The sequence below is a fragment of the Elgaria multicarinata genome, chromosome 1, assembly GCF_023053635.1.
Source record: "Elgaria multicarinata webbii isolate HBS135686 ecotype San Diego chromosome 1, rElgMul1.1.pri, whole genome shotgun sequence".
Taxonomy (NCBI): Eukaryota; Metazoa; Chordata; class Lepidosauria; order Squamata; family Anguidae; genus Elgaria; species Elgaria multicarinata.
The window spans coordinates 154,654,742-154,679,441 of record NC_086171.1 but is presented as its reverse complement, the minus strand read 5'-3'; the positions used below and the strand labels follow the sequence as shown (position 1 = coordinate 154,679,441).

The 24,700-nt window shown below is 43.9% G+C and overlaps 1 protein-coding gene across 1 annotated transcript in view; it reads left to right on the top strand.

Annotated features, from left to right (window-relative positions):
* RNF220 (ring finger protein 220) overlaps positions 1-24,700 on the top strand; it is a 334,291-nt gene that overhangs the window by 199,340 nt on the left and 110,251 nt on the right. Inside the window, exon 3 of the mRNA XM_063139823.1 lies at positions 16,674-16,803. Coding sequence (XP_062995893.1) covers positions 16,674-16,803 — 130 coding nt within the window. The remainder of the gene's footprint in view (positions 1-16,673; positions 16,804-24,700) is intronic.

Here is a 24,700-nt window from a genome sequence, read left to right as displayed (position 1 = left end):
CAGTACTCTTGGCTCCAGGTGACCCCTTCATCAGGTGACCCCTTCACCATTTCTGAGTAACAATGAGATAGGGGTGAATAAATAAGAAGAGCTTGATTAAAATCTGTTTCTGCTATGAACTGAAAGCACCGCTTGGCAATGAGCAGCTCTTTGCTGTTCTCCACCAGTTTTTCTCTACCACCCACCTGCGAGTGGAGGATGGGGAACAGGCCACTGTTTCCTTGCTGCTAATAGTAGTGGGGAAACACCAACCTGGCACAAGATCTCAGAAGAGGGAGAGAGGCTTTAACCTCCCCCCAGCGATCAGCCTCAGGATAAATGGTGGTGGAAGCCCCATGACCTGGGTAAACTTTAACCTCACCCCCCTTGCAGCAAACTGGAGCAGTATCCCTGGGGGGTGGGGGAGAGGCTTTAAACTCCTCCAACCCACTGATCCCATCCTCCTGATTTAAACTTCCCATCTCTGTGCACTGAGATGTGGATGGGGGAAGAAAGAATGTGTGTGTGCATGTAGGTGTTTGTGTGTTGTGGCCCACAACCCATAGAAATGGGAAAGTAGGGTGCAGTTCAGCCAGAGTTAAGCATTTTAGTTCCCCTTAATTCAGTGGGAAAGTTAAGCATGTGTCTAAAATGCTTTGATGGAAACAGGTGGGATATAAGCTTCCCCGCCCTTCCCATTTTTAAAATGACCAGTCTGCCTTCCCACTTCTGTTCATGTAGCCTCCTCCCTGATGAATGAATCCATGTGGAAATGCAGACTGTACATATGGGTGCTTTCAGGCAGAAGCCTCTGGCACATGCAGGTCATTTCCCCCTTCCTTTTTAAAACGGAATTGCAGTGTACCCTCCACACTGCAGAATGAAACTCATTATTTTCTTTTATAGTATTCCACTATCTCTAATGCTGGTAGTGTGGAATAGCAATAGACAATCAGTTTGCTCTCCTTACCTCGAAACAGAGCTGCATTCTTTATTCCTTTTACTGAGGATGCTCCGAGACTAGTTTTTTATTATACAATCATCCTGCCTCATTCTTAGATGTTTATGGGGAGTCAGATCCAGACAACGTTTTCCATTTTTCCTTCCACAAAGACAGAACAGCTACACAATGCCCTTTTGATTGGTGGCACTAGGACCCATCCTTCTGGAAGCACCCTGAAACTACACAAATATAACAGAACACCAATTCCCCTTCATATTGCACTGCTCTCAGAGGGAAACCAGAAGAATTTCATTTGACATAAATTCTGAAAATTATTGAAATATGAAATGACACCATGCTAATTCACTGTGCAGGTATAATAGAGGTGCACAAGTATTCCTTTAAAAATGTTTTTTAGAAAAGGCACTCCCATGCAGAATGGTTATAAATATAGCTGAAGCAGGAGATACCAAAGCGGTTGTCTTCCATATTGCAATACTCCAAATTTTCCATTTTGTGTGCCCCCTGGGGGCGGGGGGGGGGCCTCCACAAAAGCATACTGCAATTTGGTGTGTGCTATCAGCCATTAGAGCTCATACAGCTTGGATACCAAAAACAAAAATGACACTACTGTGGAGAAACACCCCCATGGTATCTTCTTCTTTATTTATTTATTTATTTATTGCATTTTTATGCCGCCCAATAGCCGAAGCTCCCTGGGACATGCCCCTTAGTAACATCATAGCACACAGTCATCACCGCACACCCAGTAAAATGCCAGAAAGTTTGTCATTGTGCATCTTTGAAAATTAACAAATTTTCCATGTAATGAGAAATGAAGGAGAAGCTGAGGGAAAGGGAGCATTACAGGAGGCGGTTGACCCCTGTAAAATCCTGTGAACACCCTATTATCCAAAAGGAAAGGACATCCTCTGTGAAGCAGGACCAGCCCCAACTCTCAATCCCTTTTTGTTCCCATCCAACAAGTAAAAGCATCACTTTGGATAGAGTGGAAAGAAGAATGGCTTTCGGCCTGCACTCTATTAAGAGACCCTTGAATGGAAATAAAATGGTGTTTCAGGGGATGACTATTCCAATTAAAACCCAGTTAGGCATTTTTACAAATATGTACCTAGTTTCACAATATCTAAGCGGGTTAATGTTACGTCTTGTTTATGCTCAGGTGCCAGTGAAAGCACAGCTGGCCAATGTGAGTCTTCAGATTTTCAGTGTGTATCTTTTGTACTGGGAGTCATTTATTTGTATTACGTCTTGTGCAAGCTTCTCCTTCCCTGCTGAGAAGTGTGTAACGCCAGGGGCTCTTTGAAGACCTCTTCCTATAGGGCAGCCACTAGCATCCTCTTTAAACATCTGCCTTTTTCAAAACATAGCCCCCCTTGCTGCTGGGATTTTTGTTTCGGCTATCATAAGTGAACATTTGCATGGCATTTTTGCTCAGAAAGATTATTTTACTAGTGTTTGTAAAGAGTGGTAGCCAGGAGTTACAGAATTAGATGCTGGCTTCTTTAGCAAAGTGGCCTGACTGGTTGTTGTTTTATCAGTACCAGGTCTTTCACAGGTACAACACATTGATTATAAGTGTTAACTATCAAAATGCCCTTTCATGCTGTATGTGTGGTGTGTGTGAAGGAAGTGGCTTGGGGAGGAGCTGTGGATCAGCGGTAGAGCACATGGTTGCCATGAAGACGTTCCCAGGTTCAATGACCAGCATCTCCAGGTAGGGCTGGAAAAATTTCTGCTTGAAACCCTGGAGAACCACTGCCACTCAGGGTCAACAATACTGGGCCAGATGGACCAGTGTTCCAACTCAGTTTAAAGTAGCTTCCTATGTTCTTATGAGTGTGTGTACATTGCAAGGACCACTGGGAGTTCTTGACAGTGCAGCAATCAGCTACCATCCGAGATGGAGAGCAGATTTTGCTCTCATCACAAAAGTGTCCAATGCTTTAATTTTCTCCAAAAGAGTAAATGGCAACCATTCATATATATTGGGGCCTCACGCATTAGGTCGCCATTGGCTTCCCATCTCTATGGTTTGTAGAATTTTCTGCATTTTGTTTAATGAAACAAACATACAAGGAGAAAGTAACTTTTGTCAATAACATTTGGTGGCATGTTAAATGAAGGAAAGAGCTAAAGAGCCAGTGTGGTGTAGTGGCTAAAGTGTTGGGCTGGGAGACGGGAGATCCGGGTTCTAGTCGCCACTCGGCTATGGAAGCCCACTGGGTGACTTTGGGCCAGTCACAGACTCTCAGCGCAACCTACCTCACAGGGTTGTTGTTGTGAGGACAAAAATGGAGATAAAGAGGATTATGTGCTCTGCCTTGGGTTCCTTGAAGGAAAAAAGGTAAGAGTTGGAAGCGACTGAACGAATAAACAACAACATACATGAGAGAGAGAGAGTGCTAGTTTGAGTGCTGCTACTGCTTCATGCCTGAATCTGTGTATTTACTGGGGTATTCACTTTTACTTCAATGGGCTACATATTTGTAGCATATGGATAAAGTGTGTGAAAATGTTTTAAACGGCCACAATGCATAGTCATTTATATTTTCCTTACTGTGGTAGGATTAAAAGGCATAGAAACAGTTGCTAAATCATGCTGACATATTGCAGGATTCAGTAGAAAGAAGGTAAAAAGCCATTGTGATGTGGCAGCTAGACTAAGACAAGGGAGACCCGGGTGCAAATCCTTGCTCAGCCATGAAATTCCCTGGGTGGCCTTGGGCTAGTCATTAACTGTCAGCTTAAGCTACCTCACAGGGTTGCTGAGAGAATAAAATGTCTGGGTGGGGGCAGATAATATACACTGCCCTGGGCTCTTTGGAGGAACAGCAGGACAAATTAAATAAATAGATAGACAGACATTAAAGGAAAATGGTTGAGCAAAAATACCATTTTGCTTAAATATTCTTTCTTTCTTTCTTTCTTTCTTTCTTTCTTTCTTTCTTTCTTCATTCAAAGCTGTTCCACCCCTCTTATCTTTTATTTGGTTCCCCATTGTGCTGCCCCCTGCTTCTGCCCTGCCTCAGAGCTCTCTAAATTCACTGAGCTCTTCCTCAAGGTGAAATGAAGGCGTCTGGTTGTGTTTGGTGGTGCAAGAGGGGGCAGCGTGGCGATGTGGCCTGATCTTGTGATTAAACAAAGGGATTCAGCCAACATGTGTAAAATTAAGTGATCAAGAGTTGATTACAGAGTGCATTGATTGTGTACTGATGGATTAAACGGAGTCGTGCTCAGGATGCGATTTTCCAAGCTGGAGAGAGAGAGCGGGCAATTGACGTGCCGGCCAGAAGCACCTACCTTCTCTTGAGCTCTGCCTTTTCTACATTCTCCAGATAAATCTGCAGAGAGGCCTCTGGAATTATAATCGATTATCCATTTCTCAAAGTCACTTAGGGGCCCTGAGCTACAAGCTAAAGTGCCGGCGCTGCGAAGAAGCATTGGGTATGCACCGGCATGAGCGGATGCCGACGCGAGAGGGATATGTGGCGTTGACCCTGCCTGCTGCAAGCTGATGAATCTATTTTCTTGTAGGAAATAGTTTTGACAGTTCAATATCTGTGTTTTCAGTATGTGTGCTTTCCCCTCCTCCTTGTCACACCAAGCTAGTGGGAGGAGGGAGGGAAATGCGGTGGGAAAATAATGGAAAAGAACCAGTGGAGGGCTCTGCCCCGTCACTGCTTCACATTATAGGCATCTCAGTATATCACCACCCTCGCAGGCTGCCCTCCAAGTCAAGGACAACAGCTGCCTGCAAGGATGTCTTGGGGAAAGGGATGGAGCTGCTAGTTTGTGTTGCTGTGTTCTTCTAAGGTGGTGCAAGATGTTTCCTCAGTATCTCATTTGCAAAGCAGTGGGATGGCTTCTCCCTCACACTTTTCTTTGCACAATCTTTGTGCATGCAAGCACAAGGGTATTTTCCCTTCACACACGTCTACAAAGTATCTCAGCTAAGGGGAGAATAAAGATTTGGTAGGAACCATATTATTGAAGGCTGGCTGATGTTTCCTTCTGAACCATTGGGTTCCATTGGGATTAAAGATAGAGAACAAACTGTGAGCGCCCAGGGATCTTGTATATTCTCTCACAGATCTGAAGGCAGCCCTTTCCCATTTGTAAGGGACACATGCATCCCAGAGATGTGAACCGCCCAGAGAGCTCTGGCTATTGGGTGGTATAGAAATGAAATGAAATGAAATAAATAAATAAATAAATAAATAAGAGATGGACATGTAGAATTGTAGCCATTACACAAGTTGTAGATTTTTGTCTCACAGAGAGGCTGTGGTGCTCTCACTCAGTCTGGTGGCAGCGTTGGGCTACACAACAATTATGATTTTGTTTTCTCCATCTAGTGATGATTGCTAGGCCATGTAGATCTTGTAATGTCCCTTGCCCTTCAAAAGATGACTGCTGGGGCATGCGGACAATTCATGAGTTTTTCATTCCTTATCTGAGAGATGTAGATATTTTAGTTCGAAGGCCTGAAACTCATGTTGAGTAGGCTAGTTAGGTTCCTCCAGACTTGTTGCTCTGCTGTTGTTCTCAGTGTATCATACAAATTAGAGGAGGATTAGACAAACTCATGGAGGTTAAGGTTATCAGTGACTACTAGTCATGATGGTTATATATTACCTCCATTATCGGAGGCAGCATTCCTCTAAATATCAGATGCTAGTCAATGTGAATGGGAGGGTGCTGTTGCACTCATGTTCTGCTTGCACGTTTCATATAAGCATCTTGTTGTTCATAGTGTTCCAGATGTGGTCACAGATTTGTAGAATGTACTTAGTAATAACTTAACTTTCAAATGTGTTAGAAGTAAGGTTTACACAGATATTTGATTTCATACTTGTGTATCTTGGGCTATTCTCTTTATACAAGTCATGCTAAAAACCCAGGTATCTCCATAATCAAGGGTCCATCCCACTGGGCTGAGTGGGCCTTTGGTCTGATCTAGCATGGTTCTTATTATGTTGTTATGTATTCATCCTCTAATTCAGTAGACATTGTGCAGAATATTTTAGCTTCTGTTTAAGACTGTGTGAAAGGTTCTGCTGTCATTGCATAGAAAGACATGGGTTTATGATCATGTCTTAGACAAGTAAATGTGATATCAAAAACCCGTAAGCCTTACATTTGAAAGTGAAGATATAAGTAAGTACCTTCTGTAAATCTATAGTGTGTCTGTATCTGGAGTACTGTGTACAGTTCTGGTCATTCAATTTCAAAAAGGATGCTGAAAATGGTGTAGACAAGGGCAAACAAATGATCAAGGGGTTGTAGCATCTTTCCTACAAATAAAGGATAATGTGTTTGGTGCTTTTTAGTTTAGAAAAAATATGGTTAACCATTATAGAGTTGTATAAATTATGCATAGTGAACAATAGAGAAAGTGGACTGTAAAGGAAGTGGACAGAGAGAAGTTTTTCTCCCTCTTCCACAGTACTAGAAGTCAAGGTTATCAAATGAAAGGGATTGGCAGTAAATTAATGACAGACAAAAGTAACTATTTCTTCACACAATGGTTAATGTATAGAATTCACATCATGATGGCCACTAGCTTAGATGCCAGTAGCTTAGACCAATTCATGGAAGATGTATTTATCAATAGCTAGTAGTCGTGATTCTGATCTGGAAGTTCCACATTCAGAGTCATCCATTTTCTGGGGAGCAACAAAAAGGATGGTCTGTTGCCTTCAAGCTCTGATTCTTGATTTCGTGGAAGCAGCTGTTTGGCCACTGAATGAAACAGGATGCTACACTAGGTAGACTAGTAAAAAGTAGCACATAGTTATGCTAAGGAATTTGCTGACACAAAAGATAGTGATGGCTACCAACTTGGTTGACTTTAAAAGGGGATTAGAGAAATTTGTGGAGGACACAGTTCTTTATGAAAACAATAGCTGTATATTACCTCCAATATCAGAAGAAATATCCCTCTCAATACCAGGGAACATGAGCAGGACGGTGTTGTCACATTCATGTTCTGCTAATGGCCGTCTGGTTGGTAATAGGGGAACAGAATGCTGGACCAGATAGGGTTTTGGTCTGATCTAACATGGCTCTTCTTGCATTCTTATTCTTAAGAGAGAGAAAAAGAGGGAAACAGTGTTGAGTAGGGGCGATGAGAGTAGAAGATTGTCTCTAGCTCCATTCATGACCTCCATGTGGCCTTGGAGAGAGTACCTCCAAGGAATTTTCACCAAGACTTACTCCCTTAATTTCTCCTAGTTCATTTGGACATTCTTATTACTCAGAATTCTTCTTTGTTGTCTTTCTGCAGTTTGTGTGAGCAGTCCCCAACTGTAGTAATAAAGACCCTTTTTTAACAAATCTAAATACCCACCCTTTTGACAGAGCTGAATCTATCTTACAAAAGTGAAGTTCCCTCTCATCGCATCAGAGGCAGTTCAGGAAAGTCCAGGATGCTCAGGAAGGAAGCTGGTGTTTCTTTTCTGGACGCATTTCTCATCATTCAGATTTTTCAGTGCCTCCTGCAAAGTGGTCATCAGTCTTAATAGATAATAAGTGATTGGATTATGTACCTAAAGGTTGTGTACAGTGATCTATTGCACATTGCACTTGGCCAATTCTTTGCTAGAAGATGGCTTTGAGACGAAGAATCAAGCTAGTTTCTAACCAGTTAGAAAGGTGAGATTTTTTTCCATGGACAGGTACTCTCCAGCAAACTAGTGGTGAACTGGTGCCTTTCTTTGAAGCTTTGGATTCTTCAGGATAAGAAAATAGTGCAGATCTACTGTGTGGGATCACAAAGAATAAGGTCGTGAGTGTGGGAAGCTTCATGCCCCTGTGTCTAGGTTTTGTTACCAGTTTTCCATTCCTTTTCCACGGAGACTCTGAATGGGCAATGATTGCCCTCCAGTGCTGGTTGGCCAGGTGGGCTTGCAGATGAATGATTCAGGAAATATGGAATGGTGTGCATGCCTCTTTCTTTCGGATCTGTGCCATGGTGTCTTCTTCCTTTCTTCCTTCTCATCGAGAATTCATTGTCTTGTCAGCCTCTAGTTAGCTGGCGTGCGTGCGAATCATAAATTACACAGCCTGGGCCTCTACTAGGCTTCAGCACAGACAAAAAAATTGCACTCCATCACTGTGTCGCCCAGCTTTTAGCGGTATTGATCAACGCAGCCCCCCTCCCCCTTTCATTTTAACCGAGCTGGTTAAGTGCAGTATCTTATTTTGTGCTGGGACAAATGAAAAGAATATTAGCAGGGGTTGAAATATATCTCTTTTTTATCTCTCTGCTACTTTTTTATTGAATCTCTCTGAGTAGGTGGCTTTCCGCAGGATGACAGCCTCCTGACAGGCCCCTCATTAGAGACTAGACAGTAATTGTGATGCATTTCCCTGCACGGCCTTTTCACTTCTTTCCCCTTCCCCCCTTTCTCCTCTCTCCCTTTCTCCTGATTTGTAAAGTGATTGGATGTACAGACTCGCTCAGTTTCTTAAATTATTGCCCAGCTCAATCCATCTTCCTCTTGCTGAGGATGGGCAGCTGTGGGCTCAGAATCACGAGCCAGAGAATCAGTTCCCTGTGGCAGAAATCAGGCACTTTCCTAGAGATTGGGCTGGTGGAGCCATGGAGTTGACCCTATACAATGGAAACATAGTTCTCTGTATCTGAACTTGCTGGTGGCCATGCATATAATTGTAATCCTAGGAATTTTTACTCTAAAAGATCTGTTTAAGCCTGAATAAGGGTGGAACTAAACATTATGAGAAACACAGAGTTACCACCAAAAATGGCAGCCCGTTGCCAAGCTCCCCATTTCTTCTCTGTTGACCCTGTGTCCTGGCATCATTACATTGTGTGGTTCTCCACTATCACTAGAAGCAACATACCAAGTAAGTTGTTCTAGATGTTGTCAAACAGAATTTTATATGGGTCTGCCATTTTCAGCAGCAGCCCTGTGTTTCTCGTAATGTTCAGTTCCACCCTATGTTTCTTACTGTCTAAATGTTGTCAATGATTTTCAGGGCACCTGGATAAACGTGATTCCTAAATGCTCTAAAGAATAGTATTCAGGTTCTGATACATAATTCTTCACATAAGAAAATCATACAACTAGCTAATCTCTCTGGAAAGTTGTGTGTGCATGTGTTGTGTGTGCGCACACCTTGTATTGCCATGTGAGGATTTGCTCAATGCTTGAATTATGGGGAAAATGATGGTGGTAGTGCTTAATGAGACTCACAATGCCAACTCCCTGATTCCCACCAGTTTTAGCCAAATCGTGTTGCATTCCCTATTAGCCTTCTAAAACAATAGCTGTAGGGACCATCAGAAAATGTAAGGGGGCTGAATTATATGGGCTAACGTATGGAGAATCCTGTCATAGGACAAGGTGTTAGACTTTGTAGCCTTTGTCTCCTTTTAATTAACTAGATTCTGTGATGTACTTGAGACCAAGCAAGGGAGGGATTTGCTCTATTCTGGATTTGCACCTTTCCCAATGATTCTCATCTCCTGCCTTGCTTGGTGATGTTAACTGTCACTGCCTTGTACTAAAAGAAAAAAGGAGACAGCACTTAAAAGATAGCGGGGGAATAACTAAGAGCCAAAGTCTTGAACTGATGTTCAAAAAAATAGAAATTTGTTGTGGTGTATATTTTTGCTGAATGCATTTCTACCACTTGTTTTCTTCAGGGGGCAAGCAAATCTTAACACAATCTTATTCCACTGTTCTATTTCAACCATTACGTTGATCAAATCTTGCAGGTAAGGATAGGCTGAGGTAATATGTAGTAGCATAAATCTACTCTGATCTTTTAATTGCAGGCAAATCAGATTGTGATACAAGTTGTCTAGAGGAGTTATAGAAATTTGCCTCTGTAAGTAGGTTCTTAAATTTTTTTAAGCTGAGTCTCAGAAATCCTTTAGATAAAAGGTGTTTCTGCCTTAGGAAGGGGATTTTATTCCCCCCCCCCCCCCATGATTATTTCCGAAGTGATACTTCTTTATTCAAAAGTATTTAATTTGTATTTGGTGATAGTTAATTTGTTTTGACAAGCAATCTGGCTTATCCAGCTTTATATAAGGTAAATTTGACACACACCCTGACCTGAAGTCTGTATCACTGTGTTCTTTTGGATACATTATTTTGATGCCTGAACAAATTGATTGTTTTATTTATTAAATTTATAGCCCACCTTTCCACCAGTTCCTCTTAATTGTCCTGTAATTATCTCCTCATGAGACCAGATCAGCACACTATGCTTCTACACACAAGAACCAGATCATTTTTGGATACCAAATGAGAAATAGAGGACAAATTGCTCAAAGAAGGCGGTAGGATGGAGCTCAGAAGAGTCCTGTACTGAACTTTGAGTAGTGTGAGCAACACAGTTTTTGTTGGCCCTCCTTTGAGCCTCAGGCTTAGCTCAGGGTGTGGGTCGCTTATAGGCACCAAATGCCTGAATACGTCATTAATCCCAGGGGGAAAAACAATGTTCAAGGCGATAGAAATGCTTAGAATAAAATTTAAAAAAACCATTGTAGATGCCCTCTTGCAGTCATGAGCTGGCAGTGCTTCACTCCTAGGATTGCACCAAAACGAATGCAGGTCCTTCTCAGTATGATTGTTTTCTGAGTTGGAAGGAGAGGCGGCTTGTCACAGCAGATACCTGCTATCAGCACAGAAATAACAGCGGGGGCCCATCACCAAGGGGAGAATAATCACAGCAGAAACTTCAGGGGCTTGATTACAGGCCCCGAGGCTGTGTCAGCATTTCTATTATGTTTCTGCCACTAGGCTCCTGTGCAGCCTGTCAGGCAACAGGTCTGTGGAATGGAGAAAGGGCTGCTCGTTTATTCTGGGGCGTTTCAGAGTAAATGATTTGGTTGCATTTGTTAGCTCAGACACATGCTTATGAAATGTGAGAGAGTGAGAGTGAAATTGATTCGCTTTGCTGTTTGACTGGAAAACAGCCTTCGTTACTGAAAATTAAGGGTATGTTGTCACAAAACATTGGCTATCAGATTGCTTCTATGCAAAGTGTCTACAAATCTGTTTTCATCCTGAAGCACATTGCCCTTGTCCTGGAATGCTGCCTTCTAGGCTGTGTTTGAGCACAGCAGATTGCTATCTCCGCGGCCATCGCCACAGTCATCAAAACCCAAGGTGTCCATGGAGGTGTAAATACATTGGTTGTGCTTGCAGCACTGCTCACTAGTCTGGCTTGGCTTGGCAGAGAGTGGAAAGAACAACTGAAAGGTATTTGCAGCTTAAAAACGGGAGAGGGGATACTGCTCCTGCAGCCAGTCAAACCCAAGTTGTGCAATCAAATAATTGCCCTGAGTTGCAATATGGAATCTCTGGCATTGCTTCAACTTGGAGTCACAGCCCAGTGTAAATTGCTTGGGGTGGTTGTGGATGGGTATGAAGCCACTGCATAACTACTGTGGGGGCAAGGGGAAGTGCAGGCAAAGCCTTAGTTTGCATAGATAGAGGAATACGCTTTATAGAAGTATTTGTTATCCAGTATCTCTTGTTTTTCAAACGCTTTTATAACTTTATAACTTGACCTGCACTATTATTCAAATGTCTGATCATTTAAGGCAGGATCTACATAACTGCTTTATAACGGCATTGAAGTGTACTGACAACTGTTGGGGCCCATGACGCATTCCATAGAGCGTTTTAAAACTTCTTTCAATGTGTTATATCCTGCTTGGTGTAGATATGTCTTGGATGCCCCTAGGTGTATCTGGCAAATGGGATTATACTGTACACTAAATTCTCAAAAATGTTTATACCGTAATTGTCTTACTGAAGTGAGGGTGACAACTCCAAAATACATCGAGAATAAACTCGTCCATCCCAGGGCATTATCATGGCTTTCCCCTCCAACCTTTTGTGACGTGCAGCTTTGTGATGGGGGGAATTATGGCAGCAGGAAGGATAAAAATGCTACTGGGGAACAGGAGATTACAGAGCTACAGACCCATTAGCCCAGCAATGCCAGTTTCTTTAAATAACCTGAGACAACTCTAGACACATTCACACACATAGAGGTTACTCCTGGGTAAAGGATAAAGCTGTTGTTGAGTTCACAGTAATATAACCACTATGTCTCCCTCCCCACAGACTACCAGGAGAGAATAGCAAGTGTGTTCTTCCTGTTATCCAGATCCACCTAGGCTGTGATGTGTGAAAGGATTTCATAGGGCTGGTCTTGAGGTTTCTGTGTTGACATCCCTCCCCTTCCCCCTTTTTTTTCCTGGACAGGAAATATTCAGTTTCAAACACTTAGAATGAAGCATTTCTTTGGAGCCCAGGGGAGTCTGCACACACAGGAGAGGGACATGGCTGGCCCTTTTCATCTCTGCAGCATTAGCAAGCCAAGGGCTGCAGGGGAGAGAACAGCCGTGCCAAGGAGAGTAAACACTGGAGATGAACCCTGCTGAGTTACAAGGGGCCAAAGGGAAGGGAAGGACAGGCAGGGAGGCCAAGCAAACACAAACACAGCTGCCAAAAACAAAGCTTGAAAGGGGCCATGCGGAGGCTGTAGCCTTGCCTGAAATATGGGGGCGTGGGAGCTCATAGCATACTCAGGGTATACTCAGACTTGGCACAGACCTGGCACTGTGGTTGGTTGCTTGGCACCACACTCTCCACTGCCTTCACATTTCCATCAGAACCCTTCAACATGCATAATTTGGGAAGAAACCGAAAACTGCACCCAGTGGCACCTGTGTGTGGGAGTAGGTTTTACTTAGGGTTCTAGAGTCACCATGGCAACCCTTCAACTACAATGGTTAGAAGTATACTCTCGAAATGGGCCCTGTTTCCAAGATTGAGTTAACGGCAATCTTTTCTTCCCAGTGTCACACAAATTAAGCGATCTTAAAGTCTATTTTGATCTCAGGTCAGCAAATTATGGGCATCTTTATGGGTTACTACTATTCCAGTTAGAGTTTGCGAATTGTTGTGACCAGTTTTGTTTTAATAGTGCCCCCTGCTGGCTGTCTTATGATCAGCAAGTTGGAAATGAATTTAGTTTTTGGGTCTGTGACCGTATAATAGATGATGATGATAAGTTTTTGGCAAAATCATTAATGCCCTGTCACTTTTTTTTAGAGGCTTAGAATATGTGTGTGTGTGTGTGTGTGTTGTTGTTGTTGTTGTTGTTGTTTTAAAAAGCAGTTGCCTTTGTTTAAAAAAACAAGCAAACCCAACAATATTTTTTTTAATTGCCCAAACTAGGAATTTTTTTAACAGAAGACAATGGGACAGAAATCACTTAAAGCTGAATAGCACATGAATTAATTGTGCTGTGGCAGTTCTAGCTCACATCTAGTGGTGAGGGATAGCAGAGTAGCCCAAGTGAGCCTTTCATGCCCTTGCAGTGCTGAGGGAAGGGGACAGCGTGATCTCCTCCATGTTTACCCATCCAAGCATGCAGACCACAGCAGGGATCCAGCAGGATTTCCCGTTTGTTCAAAGGCTGCCTGTTTGTTTTAGGTGGGACGACTCAGACACTAGCATTGTTACACTAATGGGGCTGCAGTTATAAATAGCCGGCAGTGGGGGACCTTCTGAGGTTATTTTGGACCTTGACCACACAAAAGTGGAAAGTCTCCAAGAGGAAGCTGGGATTGCTCACCCTCCCAGTCAAAGGGGGAGGATTGTTTAGGTCTGGCTGTTATTGAAAAGCAGCAGCACTTTGTGTGTGTGTGAGAGAGAGAGCAGGGCAAGAGATCCCACTTATTCTCCTTCAGATCCATAGCATGTGGGTCAAGGATGATGGCAGGTGTTTGTGTGCGAGGAGCTAGGAATCTGAGGGTGCTTCCAGTGAGGCTTTCATCCTGTAAGCATTGTGTCTTGAACATGGAATTTTACAGGAGTTCAGGATGTCATCAACTTCCATTTGTAACCCTCCTGTGTTTCCCCTTGACAGAAAAAAAATCTGTTAAGGAGGAAAAGATGGAAGAGCTGCAGAACACTTTTTGATTGGTAGCACTAGGAACCCGTTGTCTGGAAGCATTCTTCGTTTGGGATTCTCTCTCTCTTTCTTTTTACTGTGGAAGTGAATTTGACAATGCTTGAATTACAAGAGAGAAATTATTATTATTATTATTATTATTATTATTATTAATGATAATAATAATTTATTTATATAGCACCATCAGTGTACATGGTGCTGTACAAGAACACAAAGAGTGTTCTTCTCTTCTCCACCCTGATCTAAGACCTACACACACACACACACACACACACGACTCTCCAGAATTCCTATGATTCAAACACTGTGTTTGCAACCATAGGGCAGGGAGCTGGCAATCCTGGGTTCTCTCTTCAGTTATGAAAGGGAAAGCTAGTATGTTGGTTTACAGGAGCTAAATAAGCCTATAATCAGGATTCCTGAGTCCAGTGCCCTCAATATGTATAAAGGAATGAAATCCTAATTCTATGGTGCACTTAATGGGTATGTTATATAGTAAGGAGGTTGTTGGCGAAAGGCATCTCCCCTGAAGCATTTCCTCATGCATAATTCGAAGGCAAGGGTGAGACAAGGTTATTTCCAAACTTATTTCAGTCGTTGCCCTCCTTCCTGTTAAAACACTTCCCCCTACCCCTCTTATGTCGCCCTGGCAAAGTGCTTGTGCCAACATTTTATCCTTTGGGGAGGTCTATTCTTTTCAAGGGGATTCATTTAACTGGGCTCTGCTTTTAGTTTGGGGCCATAAAATGGCACCTTTTGGCTTTTGATTGGAAGGCCACATTGCACGCAGCCAGCTTTATGGTGCATTACTGCCTCTCGCACGGATTTAACCAATTTGATCCATGTCTAATACATAAATAAATAATCCAGGAGGAATGCTCCACGTTAGATGACAATAGGAAACTATAAAGCATGCTTCCCTTTACAGCAGTCATCAGATCTGGGTGTGCAACGCCCTCTGACGACCAGAGCAGCTAACACAGCTGTGCAGCTGGTGCTTGTAGCTGTGTGGCTCTCTTTGGTTCACGGTGACTTAGTTGTTTGCTTTAAAGTCTGTCTTGTTGGGTTTTTTTGTTAGCAGGGTGCTTATTCTAATTCAAGATACAATAAAGGGTCTTGAGCAAGGAAAGAAACTGTCTTGGGAATAGGCCTTATGGATAGACATCTAACCTGCTGCCTGCTTTTCACCAAAATTCAATTGTGCTTCGATAGACCAGGGGAGTCTTTTGGAGATGATTCAAAGTGTTACAGAGCACTGTCCCTATTAGCTGAGAATTTCTCAGCATCTTTTGTGATTATGAGTTATTTAATTTTCCCAGTGGAATTAACAAAATAGGGGCAGTATCGTTTTGGTTAGTATTTTTTCACACTTCTGCTTGAGAATCCTCAAAATAAATTGGAGCAGCAATAATAGCTGTAATTTTATTAGGCTCCTTAAATATTCCTTCTATCCAGAGGGAGAGCGCACATACTTGGACTTAACACAGGTGTGAGTGACATTTTGTTTGATGGAGTTGCTTTTCTTGAGTCACTACAGACTTACAAGGATGCCCAAATTCTCTCCTGGAGGTTTGTTTACACCAGCAATTGTGCTTCTGTTCTGTATGAATGATTTAACTAAGCAACCCTTCCTTTTCTGCCATTAGACTGTGTAGAGGTGCCTTAGTTCAGCCCATGGAGAGTTGCTATGACTTAATTCCCACTTACAGTTCGATAGGACAGAGGAGTACATTTGAAAACCACAGTGTTTCTGCCTCTGCTTAGTTCCTTTTGAGGTTGTTCCAACCAGGGCGATCAATGGCATTTACAGGACGAAGGTTTAGAATATTGATGCCGCGTAAAATATACTGTTGTAGGACTTTCTCACTTTCAGGGCTACTTCATGCAAAAAAAAAATTCCTCCATGGATATTACTTCTGTATAGGAAAACTGTGCACAGAACCACCCCTATTCCACCCTGTTTTATAAATATGTATACGTATTGCAGTGTGCATTCAGTTTTCCTGTAAGGATGTGATATCCACGTAGGACAATGGTCTTGAGTGAAGCAGCTCTCCATGGTTGAAAGTGTGTAGGTATTGGTAGCATGAGACCACCACAAAGCTATGCCACTCTACCCCTACTGGTAGTGGTAAGCAGGCTTCAAAGAGAGGTTGTGGTGCTCTGTCTCTCTAGTGGTAGTGAACAGTCCTATCATAGAGCGAGAAGAGCTACCCATTAAGGTTATGATCTAGGGCATCCCTCTTGGCAGGCATATAGAATGGGGAGGCTGTCCCAGTCATTCCCTCAGGATGATCCCATTTGCTAGAAGTGCTCTTACTCTCTCTTGAATTGCCTCCTCTAGTCTTGTTAATGACATAGAAGATGTGAAGGCTATGAGGAGAGTGATAAGCCTTCTTTCAAGCTGTTTTCTTAGTATGTCCCCTACCCCCAAAGTCACCTTGACCCAAGTTTATAAAGGCCTTAGACTCATCCAAAGCCAAGGGCCACTATTTCCACAGCATGTTATAGCCCCTTCTGGGTAAGTAGGACGCTCTGCTGAGATGTCCAACAGTGTCCGGACCATCAGGGAACACTCCTGAAACACAGACCAGTGGGTGGAGCTGTAGCTGTAATAGGCCGTACCAAATTTGCTACAGATGCTTCTGGGTATATTTTCCATTTATATTTCCAAGCTGCGAGAGTAGTAGGAACCCAGTAATGAATAGATGTGAAGGTGACTGAAAAACTAAATGCTGTGTCCTCTGTTTTTTTGCAGGCAAGAAGAAGGCAACCCTTTTTGACAGCCAGGCTCCAATCTGCCCCATTTGCCAGGTCTTGCTTCGCCCCGGTGAGCTGCAAGAGCACATGGAACAGGAGCTGGAGAAGTTGACTCAGCTGAACATCAGGTAAGGTTAAGCAGGTTCCTCACTAACTCATGTCCTACCACAAGCATCAGTGTGTAGCCCCAAGAACCAGCTAACCTGGGGCCCTTCTCTCTATAGCGAGTGTGGCATATACTACCTGAGGAATCTATAAAACTCTTTTTATATACCCTAATGAAGAGTGTAAACACTTTCAAGTACATTGGTGGTGGTATTGTTGTTGTTGTTGTCTGTGCATGCCCATGTTCTCAGTCCCAAGCATCAGACAATGTGGGACAATCTCCTCTTCAGCAAGCCCTGCCAATGTTGCTCTCTATGGGCTCTCCATAGAGGGCCTGTTAGTTCACTGATTTTTCAGTAAAGTTTCACTGAACTTCCAGCATGTAGTTTTGCTCTGAACCTGTAAATTCCATAGTGGTTCGAGGCTCCAGGGCTGGTAGAAATATCTTGATTTCCCTTCCCCTCTCTGGGTATTTCTTTCAAAAGTTGTATGATATTATCAATCAGACAAATGATATTGGCAAAGAGCTGGTGGTGGGGAATTACTGTCTCTCAAGATTCCCCTTTCATGAGGCTTCTATAAACCCTTTCTCAGGCATCTCACCACACTAGTGCGGCAGAGAAGAGGTTAAGCAGGTGGACAGAATGGTAGAGTCCACCAGCCCACTTCCCAGAGGCTGCCACCTGCCCTTAGGCTGCCTCTTAGCTGCTTGCTGCTTTCACCAGCACAGCAAAAGCCCTCTGTTTAAAAAAAAAATTAATTGCATTTTAACTGCTAGCAGTTATTTAGGAAATCGCCGTAGCCAAGGGTTGGCAGATCCCTGGCCTTCCCTTAATAAAACTGCAGCCTGGGAGAGAGCATGTTTATTTCAATTATTAATGAATTCCCCGGTCATTAAAAGGTGAAGAAAGAGATCAGGCTGCCGTTGGCAGCGAGGTGATGTCATCAGGTGGCTGGGAACAGCAGGAAGCACGGAACAACCAGGTTTTGGACTGCCCAGCACCTAAATGGTCCACCCCCAAGGTTTGGAAAAAGAGCCCAGCTTAGCCTGGGGTCTTTTCTCAAGGTAACAAGGGGGATTATTGGACACAGGTGTAAGGAGCCCATTTACAGAGGGTAAAGAGAGGCCTACTGAATCTGGGCTGGACCAAGACCTCCCAGATCCATTGCCCGTGTGGTACCCAGTACTGAGCCAGAATCTGCCACTTCTCAGATGTGGGGGAAGAGGGGAGAAAAGGCAACAGCAAAGCCATTTATCCCACGCGACACCCAGTTTCCTTGTGCGCATAATTTATGGTGTAATTTGGGCTGCATCCAACTTAATAAAGGGCCACAGCAAATTAACGAACAGGTTTAAATGAACAGAAGCAATTAGCGCTCAGAGGAGCCTGTGGAAAGAGCAAGGCTAGCCTCAGAGAGGAGCTGGCCAAGAACAGCCTGTGGCTGGCGTGAGGCGGTAGCGGGAGGAGGGGAGGAAGGTGGCGTTTAATGGGAAAGGAAAGGAAACGCTAAATCATAAAGGCTGACAAGGGCCATTGTGGGCCAGCTGACAAATGAAAAAGAATGGCATTATTCCTTTAAATAACCACGGCAGTTAAAGGGGGAGACAGCTCACTTCTAGCCCTTGCCCGCTCCAGCTGCATGTGTGGGGAAGAGCAATAGCAGGGTCTTTATTAATTATTAACTAATGACTCCTACCATGCTGCAATAGATAACGCTCAGTCTCCTCTCCAGATCAGGCCCCTGGGGCTAATCATCATCCTGCTAGCATATCCTGCCCCAGCATGGCAATGGGAAAGAGCCACCTTAAATGTCAAGCTGCTTTTGTGCCTCATGGGAACTGGGGTTCAGGGCTCCCTTCCATAGAACATGGTCGCATCAATGAATTTGGCTTTCTTTAACACAATTCCCCCCATGTGCGAGAGAGAGGGGTGGGTGGGGAAGGGAGGCGCTTCTTGTAACCAAGATGGAGGCACCATACTTCCGGCTTCTGACTCTGTACATGGAAAGAATGTGGGAGCCAAAAGCCATCCATAATGGGAAAGGGGAGCTAATATCCACCCTCAAATAAGCCAATAATCTTGAATATAAAATGTGGGCCTATAAGTGTGATGGAGCTAGAGTACAGGAGCCCAGCATAGCTCCCTGCCAAACTCCAGTCATTACCGAAATAGCCCGGCAGCTGTTACTTATCAGTGCGATATGGGGACATCATCCCGGGAAGAGTGACAACCTTGCTTGCCAAGGGAAAGGATGCTCCTTAACAATAGAAGATGCACCCAGTCACCGATTGTTGTGTTCACTATTAAATGAACATTAGGGTAAAAGAACTCTCCAGTCTACCTGAGTCACAGCCACGCAAAGATTTCCCTTTTAGCCTTATCAGCAGGGCACCACAGTGAACACTGTATGCCTTAGAATGATTTGGACATTGCTCAAAAGTATTTAACTCCAGCATTCCATGAAAAGTGCCAGTTGCTCCATGGTTTGTAGCCTCCAAAAGCTTGTTTACACAGTGAAGAAGATTTAGGGATAATTATTCCAGGGTTATTATCCTGAGGTAACCACCTTGATCTACATCAACAAGACACTGGAGAATGTTACAGCCTCATCTCCTTGTTGGTGTCATTAACTGGTTGGTGTGTTTCTCAGTGGAAATATAAATACCTCTCTCCAGAGTTTGCCACTTCCTTTCAGCAGTTTACATGATATTTATTTGTTTGTTTACATTTATATCTTACTTTTCTTCTCTCACGGAGCTCTTGGGTGTTTCCCCATCCAGACTTGTTCAGCTGCAGTAAGTTTGTTGTATCATATGCCTTCAGATCACACCTCGGGACCTGGGATAAGTGATCTTATATCCCACGATAAAAGAGAGGAGTGTTAGGAGTTCCTGATTTTAACTGGGATTGCTGACTCTGGCCGTTGCTAGATGAGGGTTTAGCCTGGGCTGATACCCGGGCTCACCCCTGTGCATCCAGATGACGCACATGGGATCCCAGGGTCAGCCCGGGCTAAACCATCCCTTGATCCAGGATAACCTGCACCAGTTGTGGCCCGGCATTTCCGATCTAGCCGGTTCTGCAGCGTTTCCTGGCTACGCAGCTTACTTGCGAGTAGCCTGGAGAAACCGCGCTATGGAGTGCTGTGCCCATTGGGCCGAGGGGGGGGGAATCATGGGGGGAGAGAGATGGGGGCTGGGGGGGAGAACGGACCCGGCAGGAGAGATGGGGGGGGATCGGAGATCACGGCCGGGGGGGGGGGGCAGAGGGGGCATCGGACATGGCGAGCAGGCAGGCAGGTGAGCGAGCAGGTGGGGGGCGGGCAGGGGATCAGACATGGCGGGCGGGGGGGTTCAGACATTGTGTGTGGGGGAAGCGGGGAACCCTTTTTTCTTTTTCTTTTTTAAAGACCTACCTTGTCGTTGGTGCGCTCCTGCGCACATGGCTCCTTTAAGTTTTTTAAAAAATGGCCGATGCGACGTGGCTTTCCCTTACCCCGTCGCGTGTCACCTGTAGACTGGGCTGACAGCCCGCACTTTCCCCCACCGGATTAACAGGTAGGTCTAGCAAGGCCCCAAGTCAATCACTGATGCAAACCTTGCTTGTTTGAACAAGTAAATTCTTATCCCAGGATAATTGATGTCTCTTTTAAAGCAGGATTGCACCCTGGGAAAAAATAAGTTCAGTCATGGCTCATGTAGGCCTGTGACATGAATTTTGAGTGACAAAACTTCCTCTTTGGATGTTAGCATGTGCCATTTTGAGAAGTTATTCACTTTGTAGGTCCAGTGCAGTATTCTAATAAAGGGATGCTCTAGCACAGCCTATACCATTCTGGTGACCTCCAGATATGTTGTGCTACAACCTCATCAACCCCAGTCAATGGCCATGATGCCTGGGGATGATGGAAGCAGTAGACCTGGAACCTAACACAGTGGGAGGACACCAGGTTGAAGAGGCAGTATATTAGATATTTAAAAAACATGGTTGAGACAAAGCCCAGCTGTCTCACTGACCTGCAACAGCTTTGCCCTTCCTTCCTTTAGTGGCTGTGCAATTAGTCATTTTTGTGCCTGAGTTGGATGGGCATCCACCAGGGGTGGTTTAGACTGAAGGGATCTTGCCAGCGCAGGGAGTTGGATGTCCTTCAAGGTTCTTTTCAATACCCTTATTTTAATAGCAGTACCTAGCACCTTCCTTGTCACAAAATGCTGCCTTTATATCCATATCTGGTCCGTAGAGATATTCTAAAGGGTAAGAGAGGAGCTTGTTTGTTTTTCAGAAGGACATGCCAGCGTGGACAGAGTTAATCCCCTCCAAGCTGAAGCTTGTAGTTTTGTTTTCTTTCAATTTATATCCTTCACTTAAAAAGGAGAAAGGAGGGGTGTGGGGGGGACGCCCGGCAGGTGACATATTCTAAGAGGGAGCAGCGAAATCGTGTTAACCACTTCAAAATCTCATATATTCAATCGGCCTCTGGCAAGACATCTGCCTAATGTTAGCGCTTAAATATCCTTTTCCATTTTACATGCATTCAAGTCTCATTTGAGTGAAATGAAACGGTATTATTAAAGGGAGATTTTGCACAAATGGCCTGAATTTGACATGTCAAGTTCAATGAGGCTGTTACATATGTAATGCCGAGAAGGGGCTCCGAGGCTCCTGGCACTTGAAACAGCGCCAGTGGCTCAGAAATGAAATTTGCATGCAGCCCTTTCTCTCCCCACCCTTCCACTCCATCCCACAGAATGCCAAGTGGCTGCTGGTGCAATGTGCGGTCCTGGGCTAGGATTGGGGAACAAGGCAATTATTGCCCCAGGGTGGAGTGCTGCGGGGATAGCGATGCCAGCCCCCAAACCTCTACAGCTTGACTGAAGATAAAATATTCATAGAAACACTGTGTTGAAAGATTCTCCAGCAGCCTTCTGATCTACTCCCCACCCCCAAACACACACACTGCATCCCCAGTTGTTCCAGAACTCTCTGGACCCTCAAACAGTGCCTTGCTGATGGCTCGCTGATCTTCTGATATGCGCAGGAGAAGATTGTACCACTTCCTTGTTTATTTTCAAAGCATTTGTATGTTTAAGCAGTGTCTAGACACGGCCAGTGCCAGCACCTAGCATTAGCAGGACAGATGTCCAGGGGCCATAGATGTTTAAAGGCCTGCTCAGCCAAGTTTTCCAATCCTGGTGCAAATCCCAATCTACCCTCCTTCCAATTTCCCTAGTGACTGGGATACTAGCGAGAGGGTGTACTCAAGGGTGATGGAAGTGAGTGAGCACTCTCAATGGGAGAAGGACAGCTCCTTTGTGGGGAGGCATTGCACATCTCTTGCTGGAACGGAGGGGGGGGGGGCACAAAAACTGTGAAGCCAAGCTCTGCCACTTCCTCACAATCTGTGCTAGTGTTGAATCAGAACTGAAGGAAAAGATACTCTAAAGAAGAGGTACTAGCTAGCATTGTTGGTTTTGTTTCACTCACTGAATTGGGTAGTGTCACCACTGATTCTACAGGTTCATTTGCAGTAGCAGCAGCAACTATCATGTGGACTAGCACCATCTGAATGGCTTGGGGGTGTCAACTGCAATGATGCAGCACATCTAAATCTTACAAAATCCTCCATCTTATGAAAAATTTCTGCTGTCTAACCAAAATCTGTCATTCTGTAACATAATAGATGATGGAAGCTTCTTATTTCGATTAATGAGTCAAAATGTAGGGTACAAGCTGAGATGCTCAGTATTCCGTATAGAATAAGGCCACTAGATTCTATAGTATGGTTGTATCCTTATAGACTCCGTAATTCCATTTTCTCTCCCCCAGCCCTCCCAATTAGTACAGTGGGTTTTGCCACTCTTGCTACATCTTTTGTGTAATGTACAAAAATGGAAACAGGGAATCTAGAAATCTGCAAGGTTACAATCATGCTATGAAGTCCAGTTGTTCTCTGTAGACTATGACTTTTAGACTGAACAGAGCCTTACCCCAGGCTTCTCCAACCTCTGTGCCTCCGCTACCTCACATCCTGCCAATACGTTCCAAATTTCCCAGGAGCTACTTAAACCCTTGTGTGGTCTGGGGACCCAAAAGAAAAGAAGGGCAAGCCAGAGGGCTTGTGCTATCATCCCTTGAAAGGACCACCAATGGTTTAAGACAAAACTACACTTTTATTATTTTATCTTCTTTAACTGTTATTTGTTGTAGTATTACAGCCTTGGAGGGTGATGGGAATTGCAGTCCAGCCACCTGGAGAGCACTAGGTTGGGGACGGTTGTAGTATTACATTGTAAACTGCCTTGACTGTGTTGGCAGAAAGGCAGATATACATCTAACAAATAAATGAAAGTAGAATTTAGATTTTCTGGATTTATACATTTCTGGGTATTCTATGCAGAAAAGCAAAGGAAGTTTTAATGATTTCCTGCTCCTAATCAAGGTAAAAAAGTGGCTACTCACTCAAAATGTTTTTTCTTAGGTGTGCACTCCGCATGTGATTGTAGGGTGAGGATGTTTGCATGTGTGCTTCAGAAATGGCAGCTCCTTTTTCCCCTTTTAACTCAACCATACAGATGGGATGCACATTCTTTGCATGCTATCGCCCTTCGCCCTTTCTTTTGGCTGCGTCCTCCATTTTAATGCAGGTATAACAGTAGACAGAAGAAGATCAAACACCATGTAACCACTGGGCTCAAGACTGAATTTAGCGAAGTAATTCATGTTTGAAATAATAGTATTTTGTATCCTATTGTAATCATGAGGAATTCCCTTACAGGCAAGCTCGTAAGTGCGTATCATAAAGTTGTGTGGATAATTCAGCAGTGGACTGAGCCGCCCTGCAATGGCTGCCTTAAGAATCCTCCTGAGAGGCCAATCCCTGAGGGGTGTGCAAGCGGTACTCCTAGTCCCCCAGAAGAATAAATGGAGTGCATAAAACACAAATAAAGTCCTATTGTCACATGTCATGTCAGGGTCGCTGCTCTCACCTCTTGCTCTTGTAGATTTACGCTCAAGGACATAAACTGGCCACACAGCACATTGGCGCCTCCAAAGCAACCAACACTCAGGTCTTACCGAGCTTCATGGGAGTGAGATTAGAGACATTTATGAGTGAGGGCTTTTTTCTTTTACAAAGCTCCATCAAAATACATAGTAAATCTCTCACCTTAAAAGCAGCCTGACAACCAGGCAGAGATCTAAAGAGACAGCGACTAGCCAGCATTACTCTCCGTGAGAATTAGACCCAGGTGGCCCCATCTCCCTCCATCCACTAACTTTTTCCTCATCAGTTTCTCTTGGATTTCTCTCCCCCCTCCAAACCCCCAATCTGCTTTTCAAAATTTTCATCCTTTCATTCTTCCCTCTTCTCCCATTCCTCCTCCCCCTCCCTCCCCTGGTATCATGGCGACATCTCCAAGCCAAGTACTTTTAATTTCGCCTGTGGCCCTTGCTGACACTGTGGATATGCACAGCAAGTTAAATTCCCGCCTGATCAATAAAGCAGAAGCCGTGTGTCCGACCGGTCGATACTTTTTTATCTGTCTTCAGCCCAGTCCTGCTGATGACAGGCCTCCTGCGCATCGCCAAAGACACTCAAGGGCAACCAGGCTTTCAACAACACAAGCACTTTTAAACTATATATATATATATATATATATATATATATATATATGTAATTATTATTATTATTATTATTATTATTATTATTATTATTAGTACATTTTTAATTTTAAAAAAAAAAACCCTCTAATATATCCCAGTAGGAAGAGAAAAGATGGTTCGCGATGTTTGGCCTTTACTTGAAACATTTTTATGATTTATCTTAATTTTTAATTGAATTTTTTTTGCGAATTAATTGATTTCTGGGGCGTCCCAATTAACATTGTAATTGGGTGCATGATAAATTCTGAGGTAGTGT